The 17384-nt window shown below is 39.8% G+C and overlaps 1 protein-coding gene across 5 annotated transcripts in view; it reads right to left on the bottom strand.

Moving 5' to 3' along the window:
- EML4 (EMAP like 4) overlaps positions 1–17384 on the bottom strand; it is a 422649-nt gene that overhangs the window by 14337 nt on the left and 390928 nt on the right. For all 5 annotated transcript variants that reach the window (XM_029593309.1, XM_029593308.1, XM_029593311.1 and 2 more), the window contains 2 exons: positions 5902–5989; positions 5224–5322 (listed from right to left, as the gene is read on the bottom strand). In XM_029593309.1, coding sequence (XP_029449169.1) covers positions 5224–5322; positions 5902–5989 — 187 coding nt within the window. The remainder of the gene's footprint in view (positions 1–5223; positions 5323–5901; positions 5990–17384) is intronic.

The raw sequence follows: 17384 nt of genomic DNA, 5'->3' as shown, positions 1-17384 counted from the left end.
TATTGTTTTTAATATATATATTTTTTAAAGTCAGTTCCTTTATTCATATTTCTAAGTGATGACAAGCACTGGATGGATACCTTAAGCAACTGCCATTTGAAACAATTATATTAGATAACATCAACCTGCTTTAATATGACATAAAGATGTAGGCATGTTTAGCGTGTTTTAGATATTTTTTATTTTGAATTTTTATAAAAGTAACCTGGTTAGGAGACTTATGTTTGCATATGAGAAAAGCTGCAGTACAAAAAGGAAATACAATAATGGTGTGAGTAATTTTAAAAAGTCATTTCCATGGGTAAAACTGCTTTATATGAGAAAGTAAGTTTTTTTTAGAAAATTGCTCTCAATATGCAAGTAAAAGTAGGTTTGTAGATCCACTATATATATATATATAATTGTAATTACAGTAAAAGGCACTCCTGGGGGTGTTAGTTTTTTTTTTTTTTTAACCCTGTATGTAGTTTTGATATTCCTAAAGTATGTGCATAGTTTTTGCTGCAAAAAAGTACTCGCACTCATTACAATGGTTCTCAGCCTTTTTTGTGGGACACCTGGCAGACCACCACCTTTACCATCATCACTTTTTCTTCTCTTCCTTCTACCCCTACCCCATTGGCAACTACCTTCCTTCTCTCCCCCAACCCCCAGCATCATAATCACCTTTGATTCCTTATCCACATCACCTTCTTTCCTTCCCTTGCCCTCCGCTCCCTCCTTGCATCAACAACATCCCCTTTCTCTCCCTCCATTCCCTAGCATCATCATCAATTTCCTGCTCCCTTCATTCCTCTTCCCACCTCCCTGGCAGCATTACCGTCCCTTCCCTGTCCCCTTCTCCTCTGGCAACATCGCCATCCTCTCTCTCCCCCCACACCCCGTGGTAAATTCAGCTGGCCCTTCCTTCCTCCTCCCTGTCCTGGAACCATCCAAATTCTAAACAGCACTTATCTGGTGCTGCTGCTTCCCTCTGCAATCTGAACTGCATGGGGGCCAGCAAATCTGGCAAGACTATGGGGCCAATACAGTTTATACTGTGGAGGAAAGCCAAGAGAGAGGGGGAATCAGGAGCAGCAGCATATTAAATGTTGCTGGCAGGAGGACATCCTCCATGCCAGGACAGAAAGAAAAAATATGAAGACTGCTGCCACGCACATCTGCCCTTCAGCCACAGCACGCTAATGTGTCGCAGCATAACAGCTGAGAAATGCTACAGTACCAGATTAAAATGTATGTGGGTATCGCTCCTGAAGTAATTTTCAAAATTAAAGTTTGCTCATACTTTCACTTTGAAAATCAGTGCAAAGTCCGGAGTGGTGGGGTGGGGGGGGGGGGGAGATAAAAAAAAACATACAGGCTTTTCATTTATGCAGCCAGTCTTTTAAATACCCCTATAAAGTCTACTTTTTGTGATGGTCTAGCTGAGATACAATTCTGCAATGTTGACACTGTCAGGTCATCTACAGTAAATATCTACCTCACATCTCCTCAAGCCTTCCCATTACAGACTCTCTGTACAAATAGGCACAGAGTCCATTCATGTTATGGAAAGGTAATGATGGTGCTGCGTCTAGAGAGGATCTGGTTACAGAGCTATTTACACACATATCAGTGGAGATTTCCTACTAAATTTCTTTGTCTCAAGGAATAAAGCTCTACAAAATAATTGCTAGTGCGAATGTAAGGCTATTTATTTTCATGTCTGCACTAAAAACGATAGCACACAAATTTAAATTGGCATCAGAGGTTGCCTACACACAATAACAATTGTGTTTAGTGATATTCTGTATTCTTATTTTGAACCAGTTTGTTTTTTTTTTAATATCCCGACAGTTGACAGGAAAAAAAACCCAGCAGCTTGGGAAATGGGAAGAACAGATAATGCAGAATGAATGTTTTCCAATGTGATGATTTCTGTGATTAAAGATTCAGAGTCTGTTAAATCTGGCATGAATCCCTAATGAAAAAGAAGGAAAACTATGGACCATAAAATACAACTCAATCACATCTGCCAGACACATGTTGGGAAAACAGAACGTGTACAAAATTAGGCTCTTATTTTATAAAACATTTCACAATGGGATATAAGAACACTGTATTTGCGCTCCATTTCATGTTGGGGGTTTATTTATTTAGTGTCTGATTTATATTCTACCTTTCAAGTATTTCAAAGTGGATTGCATTCAGGTACTGTGGGTATTTCCCTGTCCCCAGAGGGCTGACAATTTGAGAATCTAACTTTCAAACCTAATCACATTACTGCAAAAAAGTGCTTACTTTCCCTACCTATTTTATAAACATATACATGTATATTTTTAAGTGCACAAAAAAATAGAACATCTACATGTAAAATTAGGTACTTCATAACGTACGCACATATACCATTTGAAAATGGTATATTTTTTGTGTGCATACTTGAAATCACCATGTTGCCCTTACTACTACCAGTTCACCCAGTCTGTCTCCAGTTCACCAAGTCCTCTAGCACTTTATCCTGATTTCTCACCAGTTCACCAAGACCTCCCACCCATAAACTGCAGAAAACAGACAAGTCCAATTTCCATTGCGCTAAGTCAGCAGGCGTAAAATTGTGAGAATAAGTTAGATAATTTATAAGCTATTTCTTATAAAATAGCAACTTCGGCGAGCACCTCTTGATCCCGCCCCAGAATGCTCCTAGACTGCCCATTTTTTCTGCCAGTAAATGTGAGCGCAAAACTGCTATTGTATGTGTACTTTCAATGTTCATAAACAGCATGCACGCAAACACATGCGTAACCCCCTTTGAAAACATACTCATAGGTTTGTCCCTGAAGCAATGGTGGGTGACGTGACTTGCCCAAAATCAGAAGGAGCGGCAGCGAGATGTGAACCTTGGCCTCCGTAGTTTGCAGCCTATTGCTCTAACCTCTCTAGGTTCTTCCTCCACCCAATGCACACTTAAACCTTTAGAAAACTTTTTTATTTATGCAAACCTTCTCAGTCTGGGGAGTAATATAGGAATGTAGATAGATCCTCCATCAAAGCCCACCACTTGAAAGCTATAGGCAGCTTATAGCCCACTTTGTTTCTTTGTTTTATTGTAGTATTGCCTTAAGCTGTATATGTTTTCATGTCTTTGTACTCTACCACAAACATATCCTGTGATGTGTGCAGATAACACATCTTTTGAAATAAACAAAATAAATATTTAAATAAACATTTTGGCCAGCCCTTCAATTTATTTTTCTCCTTTTACGAGCGTCTCATTGTTTTTGCACTGAGAAATGTTGCTTGTTTTCAAATTCCTCGATTCTTTATTGTTCTTGGTGTAAGGCAAGACACAATGCAATTCCAAGCCTCAATACTAGGAGGGGATAAGATGCTGCCTGAATATCAACACAGCATGCACACAAACTAACTACTGAAACACAAAAGGTACAAGGAACTGTGAAAATGGTTTTAATAAATTTTTCACCAGTAGGGGGCACTAATAAATAGCTTTAAGAATGCTCTAACTCCCAATTACTATAAGAGATTAAGATGGTTTAATATAATTGTTCTGACTGAAATGAAACAAACATCTATAACTAGGATTACTTTCCCAAAATTTCAGTTGCCATTCTCTGCACGTTTCTATTGCCATGATATTCATCTAATTTACTTCATATCTACAAAGTTTTGACTACAAATTTTAGGAAGCTTACTGATAACTATCTAATCAGCATTTCCTAATAGCAGCTCTCTGATGTTTTAGGACTCATACTGATCTCTCTCTATATATATGTATTACAAAGAATAGTTAGGGTAACATTTCTCTATATAAGTTGCTATATTTGTGTACTAGTCACCCTCAGTCATGTTCCAAAAATCATATTGTGCTGCCTTTACAGTACATAAGAGAGGGTAATTTTCAAAAGCATTTCCAAGGATAAAATGGTACTCTACCCGCAGAAACTGCCTCTTGTAAAAATGCCTACCTGATACGTGGTAAACTTACCTATGTATGTCCTATTCACTTAAAAGTTTAATCATCTTTATCAGGCCTTTTACTACTGCCTACTTCAGTAAATGTGGAAGTCGCATCATTGAAATATAAGTTTCAAATGTGTGCTAATGCAGTCCCTTTTTGTGTATCTTACCATATGTCCGAGATATGTGTACATATTTTTCTGCACAGTGTTGAATAAAATAAACATAAGAAAAAAAAAACTGCCATACTGGAGCAGACTAAGGCCCGGATTTTAAAAGGTTTACTTGCGTGACCGGCCTTATGCGCGCCGGGCCAATTTTCAAAGGCCCGGTCACACATGTGTAAATCCCCGGGATGCATGTAATTGCCGGGGCTGAAGAAAAGGGGTGGAGGCAGGGCGGTCCCGGGAGGTGGGGGGGGCGGGGCTAGAGGCCCCCGGCACAGCGGCCATTTGCTGCTGTGCCGGGGGATTGCGTGTCGGCAGGCGCAAAAGGTAGGACAAGGGTTTGTTTTTTTTTGGGGGGGGGGGGGAGTTAGGATAGGGCTAGGGGGCGGGAAGGTTAGGGGAAGGAGTAGGAAGGTTAGGCTAGGGGGTCGGGAAGTTCCCTAGCTTACTCAGGGCTTAATTTGTGGGAGAGCATCCTGGAACAGAGTTCCCCCATGTCTTTTCAGGCTTAAAAAGCAGAGCTTCAGGATCGTTCTACCTCAGCTTGGTAAAGGACAGCTGGGGGCTGAGCATTGGTGGGGTCTGAGAATGGAGGATCAATGGGATAAGGTTGAGACAGAGTGTGAAGAGTGTGTTCCCATATATTTGTGAGTAAGAATGTGCGCAGATGTTTGGGGAAGAGTTTACACCAGCCCTGGTTCCTTGCAAAGTTCTCATCTGGCCCTGACCCCGCTTCGTACCGCTCCTTCCCACTCCTGCTCCACGGTTCCACTTTCCTTTTGTCTATAAATTAAGACCTGTGCTAGCTATTGGTTCTGCCTGTACAAAATGGAGAACGCCATCAGTATTTATAATGTACAGTAAACATTCAAAAAGTCCCTGCCATGCAGAATCCCCTAAGGATATTTTCCTACATGGAACTGTTTCCTATCAATTACAAAAATATATTTACATAAAAGGTAAAAGCGTCTCTTAACAGGACCTCTCTCAAATTCTTATTTGTTATGATAGCCTACAACCAACTGCTTTTATATACATTTAAAAAAAAATTACAATTTTTAAAAATGACATTACTGTATAATATAAGTTAAATGTTACTTACCAAAAACTTGAAATCCTAGCACACACGTATATGTTGCCCAAGCTATATCTTTACAATCGGAACGATTCCTAATTAATTTACAGCCACTTGGAATGTGCCCTTAAAATGGTAAATAGTCATTAGAAGGATATACATTTTCTGGCTTATTTTAATAAACTGGCAAAACAATTTGCATTCATTTTACTTTTAGACTAAGATGTTTAAGTGTTTTATTATAAAGCACTAAAGAGTATGCGGCTTGAATTTCTATACAAAATGCATCCAAGATCCATTTCTGTTCAGTACTTTGATATATAATTTACCATTTTGGCAATAACAGATGCTATTTTCAATAAGGTTACATAATGTTTAAAATAGGAAGTAAAGTAAGTAGCAACAAGTAGGATCTGTCTTGAAAACTCTCAAAAACAAATTTGAGGAGTTTCACAGTCTGATCCTACTTATGTTAATTTTCAACTGTTAAATTGACTTATGGCCTCGTTACAGTCCTGCAAAGTACACTACATTTGGAATTGCTAGTGGGTGAATACATTGTTCTAACATCAGTGTATCAGGTTACAAATGTTCAACTGCTTTCTTCATTCAACTAGCATTTTACAAATTATCCTAATTTCATAAATTCAAGACAAACATAATGTACAATTTTGTTTTCTGTAGACATTTAAATTTCATACTTACAATATAATATTTCATAGTCTCCTGAATTTGACATTATGTGCTGGTTATCTGGGGACCAATCAAGATGTGTTATGTAGCTGGAATGTCCCTAAAGAATACAATAATGATGCCATTAATCATTTATAGAAACACAGAATATGGCAGCAGATATAGAGAGAGGCTGGTTGGGGAAGTTTGAGATGAAGGGATACTTGTTAGGATGATTATTATATTGTATTTATTAGTGTGTGCTATATACTGATTTTGTACAATAACATTTTTATTATTTATGTATTTTAGTTGGCAATTTTAAAATTGTACGCCACTTTGGAGCAGTCTTGCTAGACTGGAAGGGCAGGATATTAATGTAATGTCTGCCCATTTCCCTTCCTGCAGCAAAGGCACAGAGCCCAAGCTTACATTCTACTTCGTTGCAACTCTGTGGTTATGCCATAGTTTGATTTCTAATATGGTTTCTCGCCATCACCATTGTCCCTGAGCAGCTATTCTATCACCATTTCCTTGAAGAAATATTTTATGATATTTTTCCTCACTCTGTCTTCTTGGAACTTCATATTATGACCCCCTTGTTCTAGAACTTCTTTTCCATTAAAGAAACCTTGCTTCTTGTTCAATATTTATACCTCTGAGGGATTTTATCTATCTCTATGATAATCCTCCCTCTTTCTTCTAGGGTATACAAATATAGGGCCTTAAAATCTCATTTTATAGGAATTATAGGGATACTGCACATTATGGTAGCGCTTCCACGGACTACCACTATGGCTTCAGGAACTGGACACAATACTCCAGATAAAGTCTCAACAACGATCTGTTTCATCTTCTTTTTTTCTACTAGTAATAACTTTCTCTAGCATTCCACTGACACGTGTTACTATCCTTATCACATTGTATGATCTCTTTCCTATTTGGTACATTTCAGTACCATACTTCCTATTATGGGGTGAACTCTTGGCTTTTTGTACCCAAGAGATGAATTTTAAAAGCTGGGTGCACACCAGAATCAAGACATTTATTTATTTGTTTGTTTATTATTTTTATATACCAACATTTGATCTCAATTGAGAGATCACACCGGTTTACATTCAGGTACTGTAGGTATTTCTCTATCCCTAGAGGGCTTACAATCTAAGTTTTTGTACCTGAGGCAATGGAGGGTAAAGTGACTTGCCCAAGGTCACAAGGAGCGACAGCAGGACTCGAACCCTGGTCTCCTGGTTCATAGTCCACTGCTCTAACCACTAGGCTATTCCTCCTCCCAGGCTATTCCTGCTGCCTTGGACCATGAAACCAGATGTTCCACTATCTTTTCCTTTCTTTTAGCACAGGGGTCGGGAACCTTTTTGGCTGAGAGAGCCATGAACGCCACATATTTTAAAATGTAATTCCATGAGAGCCATACTAACTACAACCCCCCACCCTCCTGACCCCCACAAGACCTACCAAATTAATTTACTACAACCCCCTACTCTCCTGACCCCCCCCCCCCAAGACCTGCCAAAAGTCCCTGGTGGTCCAGCGGGGGTCCGGGAGCGATCTCCTGGACTTGGGCTGTCGGCTGCAAGTAGTCAAAATGGCGCAGACGGCCCTTTGCCCTCACTATGTTACAGGGGCTACCGCTGCCATTGGTCAACCCCAGTGACATAGTGAGGGCAAAGGGCCGTCGGCGCCATTTTGACTACTGGCAGCCGACAGCCCAAGTCCAGGAGATCGCTCCCGACCGCTCCTGGACCCCCGCTGGACCACCAGGGACTTTTGGCAGGTCTTGGGGGGGGGGGGGTCAGGAGGGTGGGGAGTTGTAGTAAATTAATTTTGGAGGTCTTGGGGGGCATCAGGAGGGTGGGGGTTTTTGTTAGATTTTTACTTTTTTATTAATGATTTGTCTGCGAGCCAGATGTAGCCATCAAAAGAGCCACATCTGGCTCGTGAGCCATAGGTTCCCGACCCCTGCTTTAGCAGGTACTATTTATTTACTTCTCATAGAGAACAGATTAATTGGCCTATAGTTACCAGACTCTTCACTACTTATGATTTATGAAGAGTGACAACATTTACTGATCTCTATTACTCCTGACTCCAGTACAAAAAAGCAATTGAATAGACCCACCAGTGGAGCTGCCAGATCTTCTCTGACCTCTCTTATCAACCTAGGATATATTCTATCTGGTCCCATTGCCTTGGCCACTTTGTTTTGGTAGTACTATGTAAACCCTCTCATCTGTAAACAAACAGATTTCTTCTTCTCTACTAAATATACTCCTGAAATCTATCTGTGGTCCTTTTCCAATCCTTTCTTCAATATACACTGAGCAAAATTATATTCAGTATTTCTGCTTTTTTTGTTTCGCCCTTAACATATGATTCTTTCACTTATCTTAAAAATACTTATAAAAATCTAGTAACTTTGCTTTACTGCTTTAGAGATGAATTTTCAAAGGGGTTCTGCACATAAAAATAGCATAAATGCTATTTTATAAATGTCAAGAGCACGCACCTATTTTCAGATTTGCACATACATTTTACCAGGGGAAAAAAAGGGGTGATCTAGAGGTGTTCAGAAGTCTGCATGGTGGTTTCTATTTTGGAAGAGATATATTCATATCTATTTACAAACTTATTCATACACTTTTATACCTGTTGGTTGACTCATGCAAGGACTTGTCTATTCTCTGCAATATTTGGGTGGGAAGTCTGGGTGAACTGGTGGGGGTTCAGGATGAAATGCTAGAAGGTCTAGATGAACTGCAGGAGGACTAGGAGAACTGGTGATTTGAAGTATACGTGCAAGTATTTTCAAAACGTATACATCATAATTTATAAAATATTTGCCTCCATGTGTAATTCTGGGTGTTTCCTTTGTTTGTGCCTTTGCTGTCCTGAGTACATTTCCTGCTTCCCTCAACCTTGCCTTGTCTTTATCTTTCTGAGTTCCCTTGTACCTTGTGAATATTGATCTTTTGCCTTTACCTTTTCAGCCACTTCTTTTGAAAACCCTATTGGTCTTTCTTTCTCTGACATTTATGTACTTCCTTATATAACAATTTGCTGCCCTTACAATGGCTCCTTATAAATTGGCCTGTTCTACTTTACTTAGATCTCCCATCTTGATCAGTGCCTCTCCCTAGCATTCTCCATTTTGATATTTATTTATAAACTTTTCTATACCGATATTCGTGGCGACATCATATCGGTTTACATTGTAACAAGGAGGAAATTACATTGAACAGGAAGGGGGCTATAAAGGATATATAGGAACAGTAAGCTTAGCGAAGGAAAGGTATGAGAATTAAACATCATCAATCAACTAAATAATAATAATAAGGCAAACAGACGCTCAACTGTGACTATAACTGGAATCACAATCACAAGAAGGAATAATTGTAAATGGAATTACAACTACAATCACAGAGCAGTCTCTAGCAACAAGCTGTAACAGAGAAATGTACAGAGTACATCAAAGAGCTGGCAGGTAAAGAGAAGGGAGGCAGAGCTGAGGTTATTGGGGGTACGCTTGTTTGAATAGCCAGGTCTTGAGGTTAGCTCGGAATTTGGAGGGACATGTTTCGAGCCGTAGGTAAGCCCAGGACTCTGACTTTTTTGGGACCCATTTCTGCTTTTGCTCTTACATTACACTACTATCTGCTGATTATTGGAGCTCAGGTGGTCACCTGTCATATAGAAATATTTCCTCAATTGTAGGTCCAGAATCAGTTTGGGTTCTATTATCAAATTATCATAGCATTGCCCCTTGAAAGCAGTCCAGGTTTCATGGTGGGGATACTCCAGTCAATATTTGGCATATTAAATTCTCTCAGCTACCTTTTGTCTTCAGGTAATTTGCTAAATGTAGTACTATATCTCAAAATACTAATTATATATTCTGGAAACGTAGTCAACTTTCAGAATTTCTTAAGAAGCAAGTCATTACCTCTTGAGCTATACTCCCTAAGTGAAATCTGGTTGGTTTAGGTTGGTTCCCCCCTTGTCTTTGACAGCTTGTTAGACTTGTAGTTTCATTGTCATTTCGCAATAGGATTTTTTTTTGTTTCTTTTTGCAAGATTTGACAATATTCTTGCCCCCTCTTATTTTTACGAATCTCCTTTTTGGATTATGTGTGATTTATGTTTTTAAAAGTTTTTTCTTTAATTCTTTATTTTGCTGTACAGTCCCATGGAATATGTTTGGTTAGCGCTTACAGATTTGTAAATGTAATGAACTGAAAGAAAAAAAATCGAGTTTGACAGGCCTTTTATACAGTCAACTCTGCTAAGACAAGGTATTGCATTTTACTATTTACACCACCATTCTTCTAAAATTTGAATAGTGATAGTAATTAGCAATTCAAACTTCTATTATGTCAAAGACCTAGTACACTGCAGCTCTCTATGATTCCTTATTCAAAACAGTAAACCATGAGTAAACCGTAAACAAAAGACACATGAGATTGGATCAGCAAAAAAGTTCCATAGCATGCTTAGATCACATATGCATAATCAACATATAGCCAGAATCTGTAACACACAGACTGCTGGATAAATAACAGGGATTAAGTACATAGCCGTGTGAGATATTTAGCTAATCTCTGCTATCTACTCTACCAGTTGCCTATAGCAGCTGCCAAACTGCAAAGTCACTGCCTCTGCATATAGAAGGTCATGGGTAAAATTGCCAGCCTTTAATTTCATTGCTTAACAACTTATAGGGTCAATGTCAACAGGCAGGCCCTTTAAAAAAAACAACCCAAAACTGAAGAGTAGTCACAATACTAAATTCTGCAGTTCAGAAAGCAACATCCCTATTTCATTCTCTAACAGCTAGGTTAAATAATGCAGCAATAATAAGAATGCAAACATTACAGTGGTGCTGATTATAAGCCACCAACATCAACAGAAGTGCCACAGTATTTTTCTTGTTTTAGCACATGGCAGGAATAAGTTACTATGCATTTTCTTCCCGCCCACACAAATTTTTTTTTGTTTAGGTGTAGCTCATGCCTTTTCATTGGTAGATCAAGGTGACATGTTAAGGTACTGTACGTATTTCCCTGTTTCCCAAAGGATTTACAATCTAAGGGGCTCATTTACTAAGCCACTTTATGAATCCCTTGGTATTTTTCCTGGCGGTAAAATACCATAGTGGTAAAGGGTCCCCAAAAAATATACAATGGGGGCCCTGGGACTGTGGGAACACCATGGCTTAAAGGGGGTCGCTCAGCTCCAAGTAACCCCCCTCTTGAAAGTTAAGAAAAACTCTTGGGGGTCTCCACAGACCCCACCCCCCCTGTCCCGCAGCCTCTGGAGGCAGCCGTAGAAAGCACAAAAAAAAAGTAAAACAACATTTTTAAGATACCGGACAGGCCTCACCCCAATCTCTTCCCATCAAGTACAAATTCTGGTCCCCGGAGGTCAGGACCCTCAACCTCCACTCTCGCCCACCCTCTGGACCCTTCCCCCCAGAACTTATAATTTGAGTCCTGATGCTGTAGTGGGGGCTCAGAAAGCCCCCTAGGCTCTGGACCTGGCAGCCGCTAATCATCTGATTACAACACGTGCAGTAACCGCAGCAGAATAATGAGATACCTTGCATTATCCCTTCGTGTGCTAAACGGCCTAACGTGGCTTTGTAAATGAGAACCTAAATTGTAACACAGGCAATAAACAAGATCACATAGAGCATCAGGAGAATTTGAATCCTGGCCTCCCTGGTTCTCAGCCCTCTGCTCTAACCACTATGCTACTCCTCTACACAACTTAAACCTTATTTTCTAAAGATTAAACAGATTTAAATTGTATGGCTCAGTAACCATGGTAAAAGAACTGGGGAGGGTGCAAATATGGAAGACCAGTATTTGACAATACCTTAAATTTGAAAAAATAAAATGTATTTTTTAAATTAATTTTATTTATTAAATCTTATATTACACAATATCCATAATGTTCAATGTGTATCACATAAAATTCTAGAAGATGCAACATACGTTACTTTCCTCCCCTTGAAAGCTGTTACACATATGAATGAAACCATATGCTTTTATTTGGGGAGGGTGTCATGAAGGGGAAAAGGGATGACAGGTGGTGGGGGGGATATAAGTAAGTTTAGGAGTGCAGAGTCCTGACTGCTGCAGGACATTTCCATTTCCCCTCCCACTTCACTTCATGTTCCTAAGTTCAGGAAAAAGACAATGGGCCAGATTTTTAAAGGAGGGCGCGCGGGGTACATTTGTGTGCACTACCCAGCGCGCACAAATGTACACCCGAAAAATAACAGCAACCTTATGAAAAAGCAGAAATGCAAATGCTACACCAGGCCCTAGAACATGAATACATCACCTACGGGAATAACAGAACAAGCTGGACTACTACTACAGAGAAACTACACACTAGCAGAAACACTGCATTTCTGTCACACACAGGCAAAACTGAGACCGACACTTACCTAATATAGAAATAAGAGACTATAAATTAGAAACAGAAACATGCAGATAAAACCAAAATAGAAAGCCTGAGAAACTAAGATTTCTGAACAGTGGAATACTTAAAAAAGAGCAAAATACAAAAATATAAGAAATACACATTCCCAAAGATGACATATTTAAATTGCTCGTAATAATAAGGCTAAATTACAACAGATTATCAACAAAACAAATCACAGTGAATTACGTTTTTTTTGTATCATTAAGTAGACCTCATACATAGGCGTAGATGTGAATGCTATTCAGCATAACGTTTTACACCAGTAGTATAATCATGGGTCAGAAAAGAATTTTATATGCTTAGTGAGTCCAAAGTGAAAAGAATTCAAAGTTGATGTAGCATGACATTTCCCATTGTATTCATTGTTGCAGAATTTCTTAACACATCATAGTAATGACAACATTCAATTTCTTAAGATAATGTAGGAATGTGAGGAAACGCATTACTTCCATGTTGGTGAAAATGCCACGAAAATCATCTCACATACATTCGGCTCCTTGATGAAGGCAGACGCCGAAACACGGTCCGTGTCGGGCTAGTACACCTCGAGCCTTGTAACATCTTTAACTCTCAGGCATTTCTTCACATGCAAAAAAAGCTAAGTAGCTACATTATCTTACGAAATTGAATGTTGTCATTACTATGATGCGTTAAGAAATTCTGCAACAATGAATACAATGGGAAATGTCATGCTACATCAACTTTGAATTCTTTTCACTTTGGACTCACTAAGCATATAAAATTCTTTTCTGACCCATGATTATACTACTGGTGTAAAACGTTATGCAGAATAGCATTGACATCTATGCCTAAGTATGAGGTCTACTTAATGATACAAACATAATTCACGGTGATTTTTGGTACTTTAGCCTTCTTATTATTACGATTTTATACATGGCTACTACCTGTCCATAAATTTTGAGAAAGCAGTTGTGTTGCTTATATTTAAATTGCTAACATCTCAAAATAATTTTTTTTTTTTTACCTTTGTTGTCTGATCTTTGTAATTTTCTAATCAGTTGGTCCTGATCTTTTTCCCATTTTTTCCCTTGTCGCTCATTTCCTAATTCCTTTTCAGTATCTTTCTTCTATTACTGTCTTCTTCCCTTCCACACACACACATACACACACGCTTTCTCTCACAGACTCCCCCCTCACACTCTCACACTCATATGCTCTCCCCCCCACACATACAAGCTCACATTCTCTGCAGACACACATACAAGCTGTCACTTTCTCACCCTTCCCCAGGCTTATATTCTTATGCACACACAGACGCACAGCCAGGCACCCATTCTCACCCACACACATTAACCCAGACTCCCATTCTCACCCACACACATTAACCCCGACTCCCATTCTCACCCACACATACACATATTCAAGCTCCCATTCTCACCCAGACATACACACATTCAAGCACCCATTCTTACCCACATATTCAAGTTCCATTCTCACCCACCCACACAAACCCAGACTCCCATTCTCACCCATATATACACACATTCAAGCTCCCATTCTCACCCATACACAAAACCAGACTCCCATTCTCACCCACACATACACACCCACACACAAATCCAGGCTCCCATTCTCACCCACACACACACATTCAAGCTCCCATTCACCCACATATTCAAGCTTCCATTCTCACCCACACACACACAGACTCCCATTCTCATCCACACATACACATTCAAGCATGTGCACAGCTTCTGCTTCCTCCCCCCAAAGCAGGAAGATCAGCTGGCCTCTCCTGCTGCCACTGGCCTCCTGCTATCTTCGGGCGTCGGGCCGTACTGCCCGCCGATCTTCCTGCTGGGGGGGGAGGGGGAGGAAGCGGAAGTTGTGCGCGGCGCTCCCTCCCCCCACAAACAGGAAGATCGGTCGGCCATACGGCCGCAGCAGCGCTTCCCCATGTGTGCAGTGATGGCGCACGAGGCGTGGGTTCTCTTGTTCGCTGTCGCAGGAATGGGATCCCGCGACAGCCTTGCAGTTCCGGTGCTAGTTGGGTGGGCCTGGGTCTAAGTTGGGTGGGCAGCTGCCCACCCAGGCCCACCCGTGGCTACGCCACTGCTGCCATGTCTGCCAAGCTGTAAATCAGAGTCAGCACTGGCTCTGTTTCAGAGTGCCTCCTCCCTTCATCCAAGGGTGGAGGGGTGGGGGTCCTTCTGATCTTTGGAGTTGTCTTGGCCGGTCTGTGATTCCTGCTTATGAGCTTAAGTGGCTGCATTGTCCCTCTGCCTTAGTTTTATTTACACAGGCTCTTACAAACAGGCAGATCTTGATAAATATCCTTCAGTTCTGGTTTACAGCTGTTATCTAGCCAAAGTTTCTTGTTTTCGGCCTGTCAGTACACTGGTCTGCATACGTCTTTGGCTATTATGATTCATTTTAGGTGCTTTCGGTGGTAAAACATGGGATATCTCTCTAAAGGATGGAATATCCCTCTATAAATTTGGACACTTCTGCAGACAGTTTGCAGGTTATGGAGAACTGATTGCTGTATATGAAAATTATCTCGCGGAGTGGTCAGTCCAAAAAAAAAAAAAAAAGAAGCAGAAGATGGTCTCGTCTTGCAAGATGCAACAAAAGTAAAGTGAGACCAATTGTTGCACAGAACATAGAAACTTTTATTTGGCTCAATATAAAATATAAATACCCTTGCCCAACTCAGGCTGAGTTTTGCCTTAACTTTGGACTGCATCAAGGGCTTAATGGGGTAGAATCAAGATGTAAAAGGTTGAGTAATATATTCCAGCGATGGCTCTATTCAGATTAATATCTCTGTGAAGATTTCCATACATAATCAAAACTTTCTGTGGTACTGGCAAATAAATTCAGAGCTGCTGTGCTTTGGTGAACAGAACAAGTTTTGATGCCTTATTTTCATAAAATCAATTAAGTTGCTGTAAAAAATTCAGTAATCATCACCAAGCGTAACAGCCTGAGTCAGGCCAGGGTATTCTTATTTTATATTGTGCCTAATAAAAGTTTCCCTGTTCTGTACAATGATTGGTCTCATGAAAATTATCTGCAACTGCCCAGAACCATTCATGTGCTGCCTACAGGGTCTCATTAACCCCTGCAGCTTGTCAGTGTCATGTAGTGCAAGGCTGACATATGACAAAGCTGCTGCAACAAGTCAAAATTAATACTCCTGAACTAGAATATTCATTTATAAATTGGTTCATGAATGCAGTCAGATAGAGATCAGATTTATTGAATGGTTAAATAACTCCATGATTCCCGTTATAGAAATGGACTGTTTCTCAAAATATATCTGTATGCATATATATATTTTTTTAATATTTTAAGGAAATTCTTAAAGCTGGCTGGTTACATTTGAAATTGGAAAAAAAAATGAGCAGCTGCGTAATGAACACTGACAGACATTTGGCAACTGCTGAAATTCCTTTGAAAGAAGAGGGTAAACAAGGCAATAGCCAAGGTTTGTGTATGTGCATTTGTGTCTATGGGTGGATGGGTGGAAAAGCAGTGGTGGGATAGGGGCTTAGATAGAGTAACTACAAGAGTGTTGGCCAGTATGCCTGGGTTGACAGCACAAGGAGACAAATCACCTTGTGTTATCTTCTCAGGAGGCAGCAAATAAAGCACATGTTGAATTTTTCTTGTTTTTTGAGTAATCTTGTATTTGCCAGCAACATGTATATTCTATTTATAGGGGTGATAAAGTGCCTAACTGGATGCAGCTCACTTGGCTCAGCCCAACAAACTAGCAAACTCTGTAGCACTCCTGGCTACCGCCTCACTCTTCGGCACGGTAGAGACCTCAAGTGTGGAGATCAAAAGGGAAGAAGATATATTACATAGGGTCAATTTTGCCACATCTGCCCCAAATAATTATTTTAAATAAACATTTATTATCCAAATTAATGACTAGGAGAGTAAGACAAAGCATTCATTTTATGCTATAGAAATCAGGAGCATGGCCTCTAAATACCTTGGGTTTTTCAACAGTACTGGTCTCAGAATGCATCATTAAACATGTCTTTTTTTAAATTTTTTTTTTAAACAATTTGACACTGTGGTAGGTCTCTGATGTATTCTGCTTTACTTGGAAAAGTCTATTCCAATCATTTAATAAATTATTATATTGAAAAATCCTAGCAAGATCCAAACATTTTTCATGTGTAATGTTACAACTGAATACCCAAGTAAGCTGTAATCCTTCTCCACTAACACTGCTTTAAGTATTGTAGTTTCAAAATACTAGGATTCAGTAGTAGCAGTATGAAATAACATGCTATGTCATTGTAGCACAGTTTTTACTTTTTAAAAACCGCTTATGCATTTTGTCATCTGACACTTTTGGACACAAGGATGCTTAGGAAGATTGCAGTATCTATGCAGTCTAGTACAGGGCTTCCCAAACGTGTACAGCCAGTCGGGTTTTCAGGATATCCACAATGAATATGCATGAGATACATTTGCATACCATGGAGACTCAGTATATGCAAATTTATCTCAAGCATCTTCATTGAGGATATCCTGAAAACCCGACTGGCTGTGGGGTCCCCAGGACAGGTTTGGGAAGCCCTGGTCTAGTACATACTGAGCATTTTCCTCAGACAGAAAATAGTAGCAAGCCTTTAACATCAGTAGTCTGGCAATGATAATGCTGAGATTTCCAAAACTGAAACGAAGGGGAAAGACTTCTAACTAGCCCCTATATTCATGAAAATGCTATAACAATGCATGGATAATGCCCGTGGTAAGAAAAATGGGCGTGTTTATGGTAATTTTAGGTAAAGCTTTTACACCCCACGATACTTCTTTCACAGAGAGAGAGACACTATTTATAAGGCCTTCATAGTAGTCAACTATTTATACCTCTATAGGAGGGCCAGCTAATAGCTCGAGGTGAGGTGTGGGTTTAGGGGCCAGTTTTAGATGTGAAGCAAGACGTATGAATAGCACAATACACCGAGGTGAAGATTTCTATCAAGAAATCTCATCTTTGCGAGAATTTCCTCACTCCAAATGTT

Source organism: Rhinatrema bivittatum, chromosome 3 (assembly GCF_901001135.1).
Source record: "Rhinatrema bivittatum chromosome 3, aRhiBiv1.1, whole genome shotgun sequence".
NCBI lineage: Eukaryota > Metazoa > Chordata > Amphibia > Gymnophiona > Rhinatrematidae > Rhinatrema > Rhinatrema bivittatum.
The sequence above is the reverse complement of the archived record's forward strand: the minus strand, read 5'-3'. Positions and strand labels throughout refer to the sequence as shown.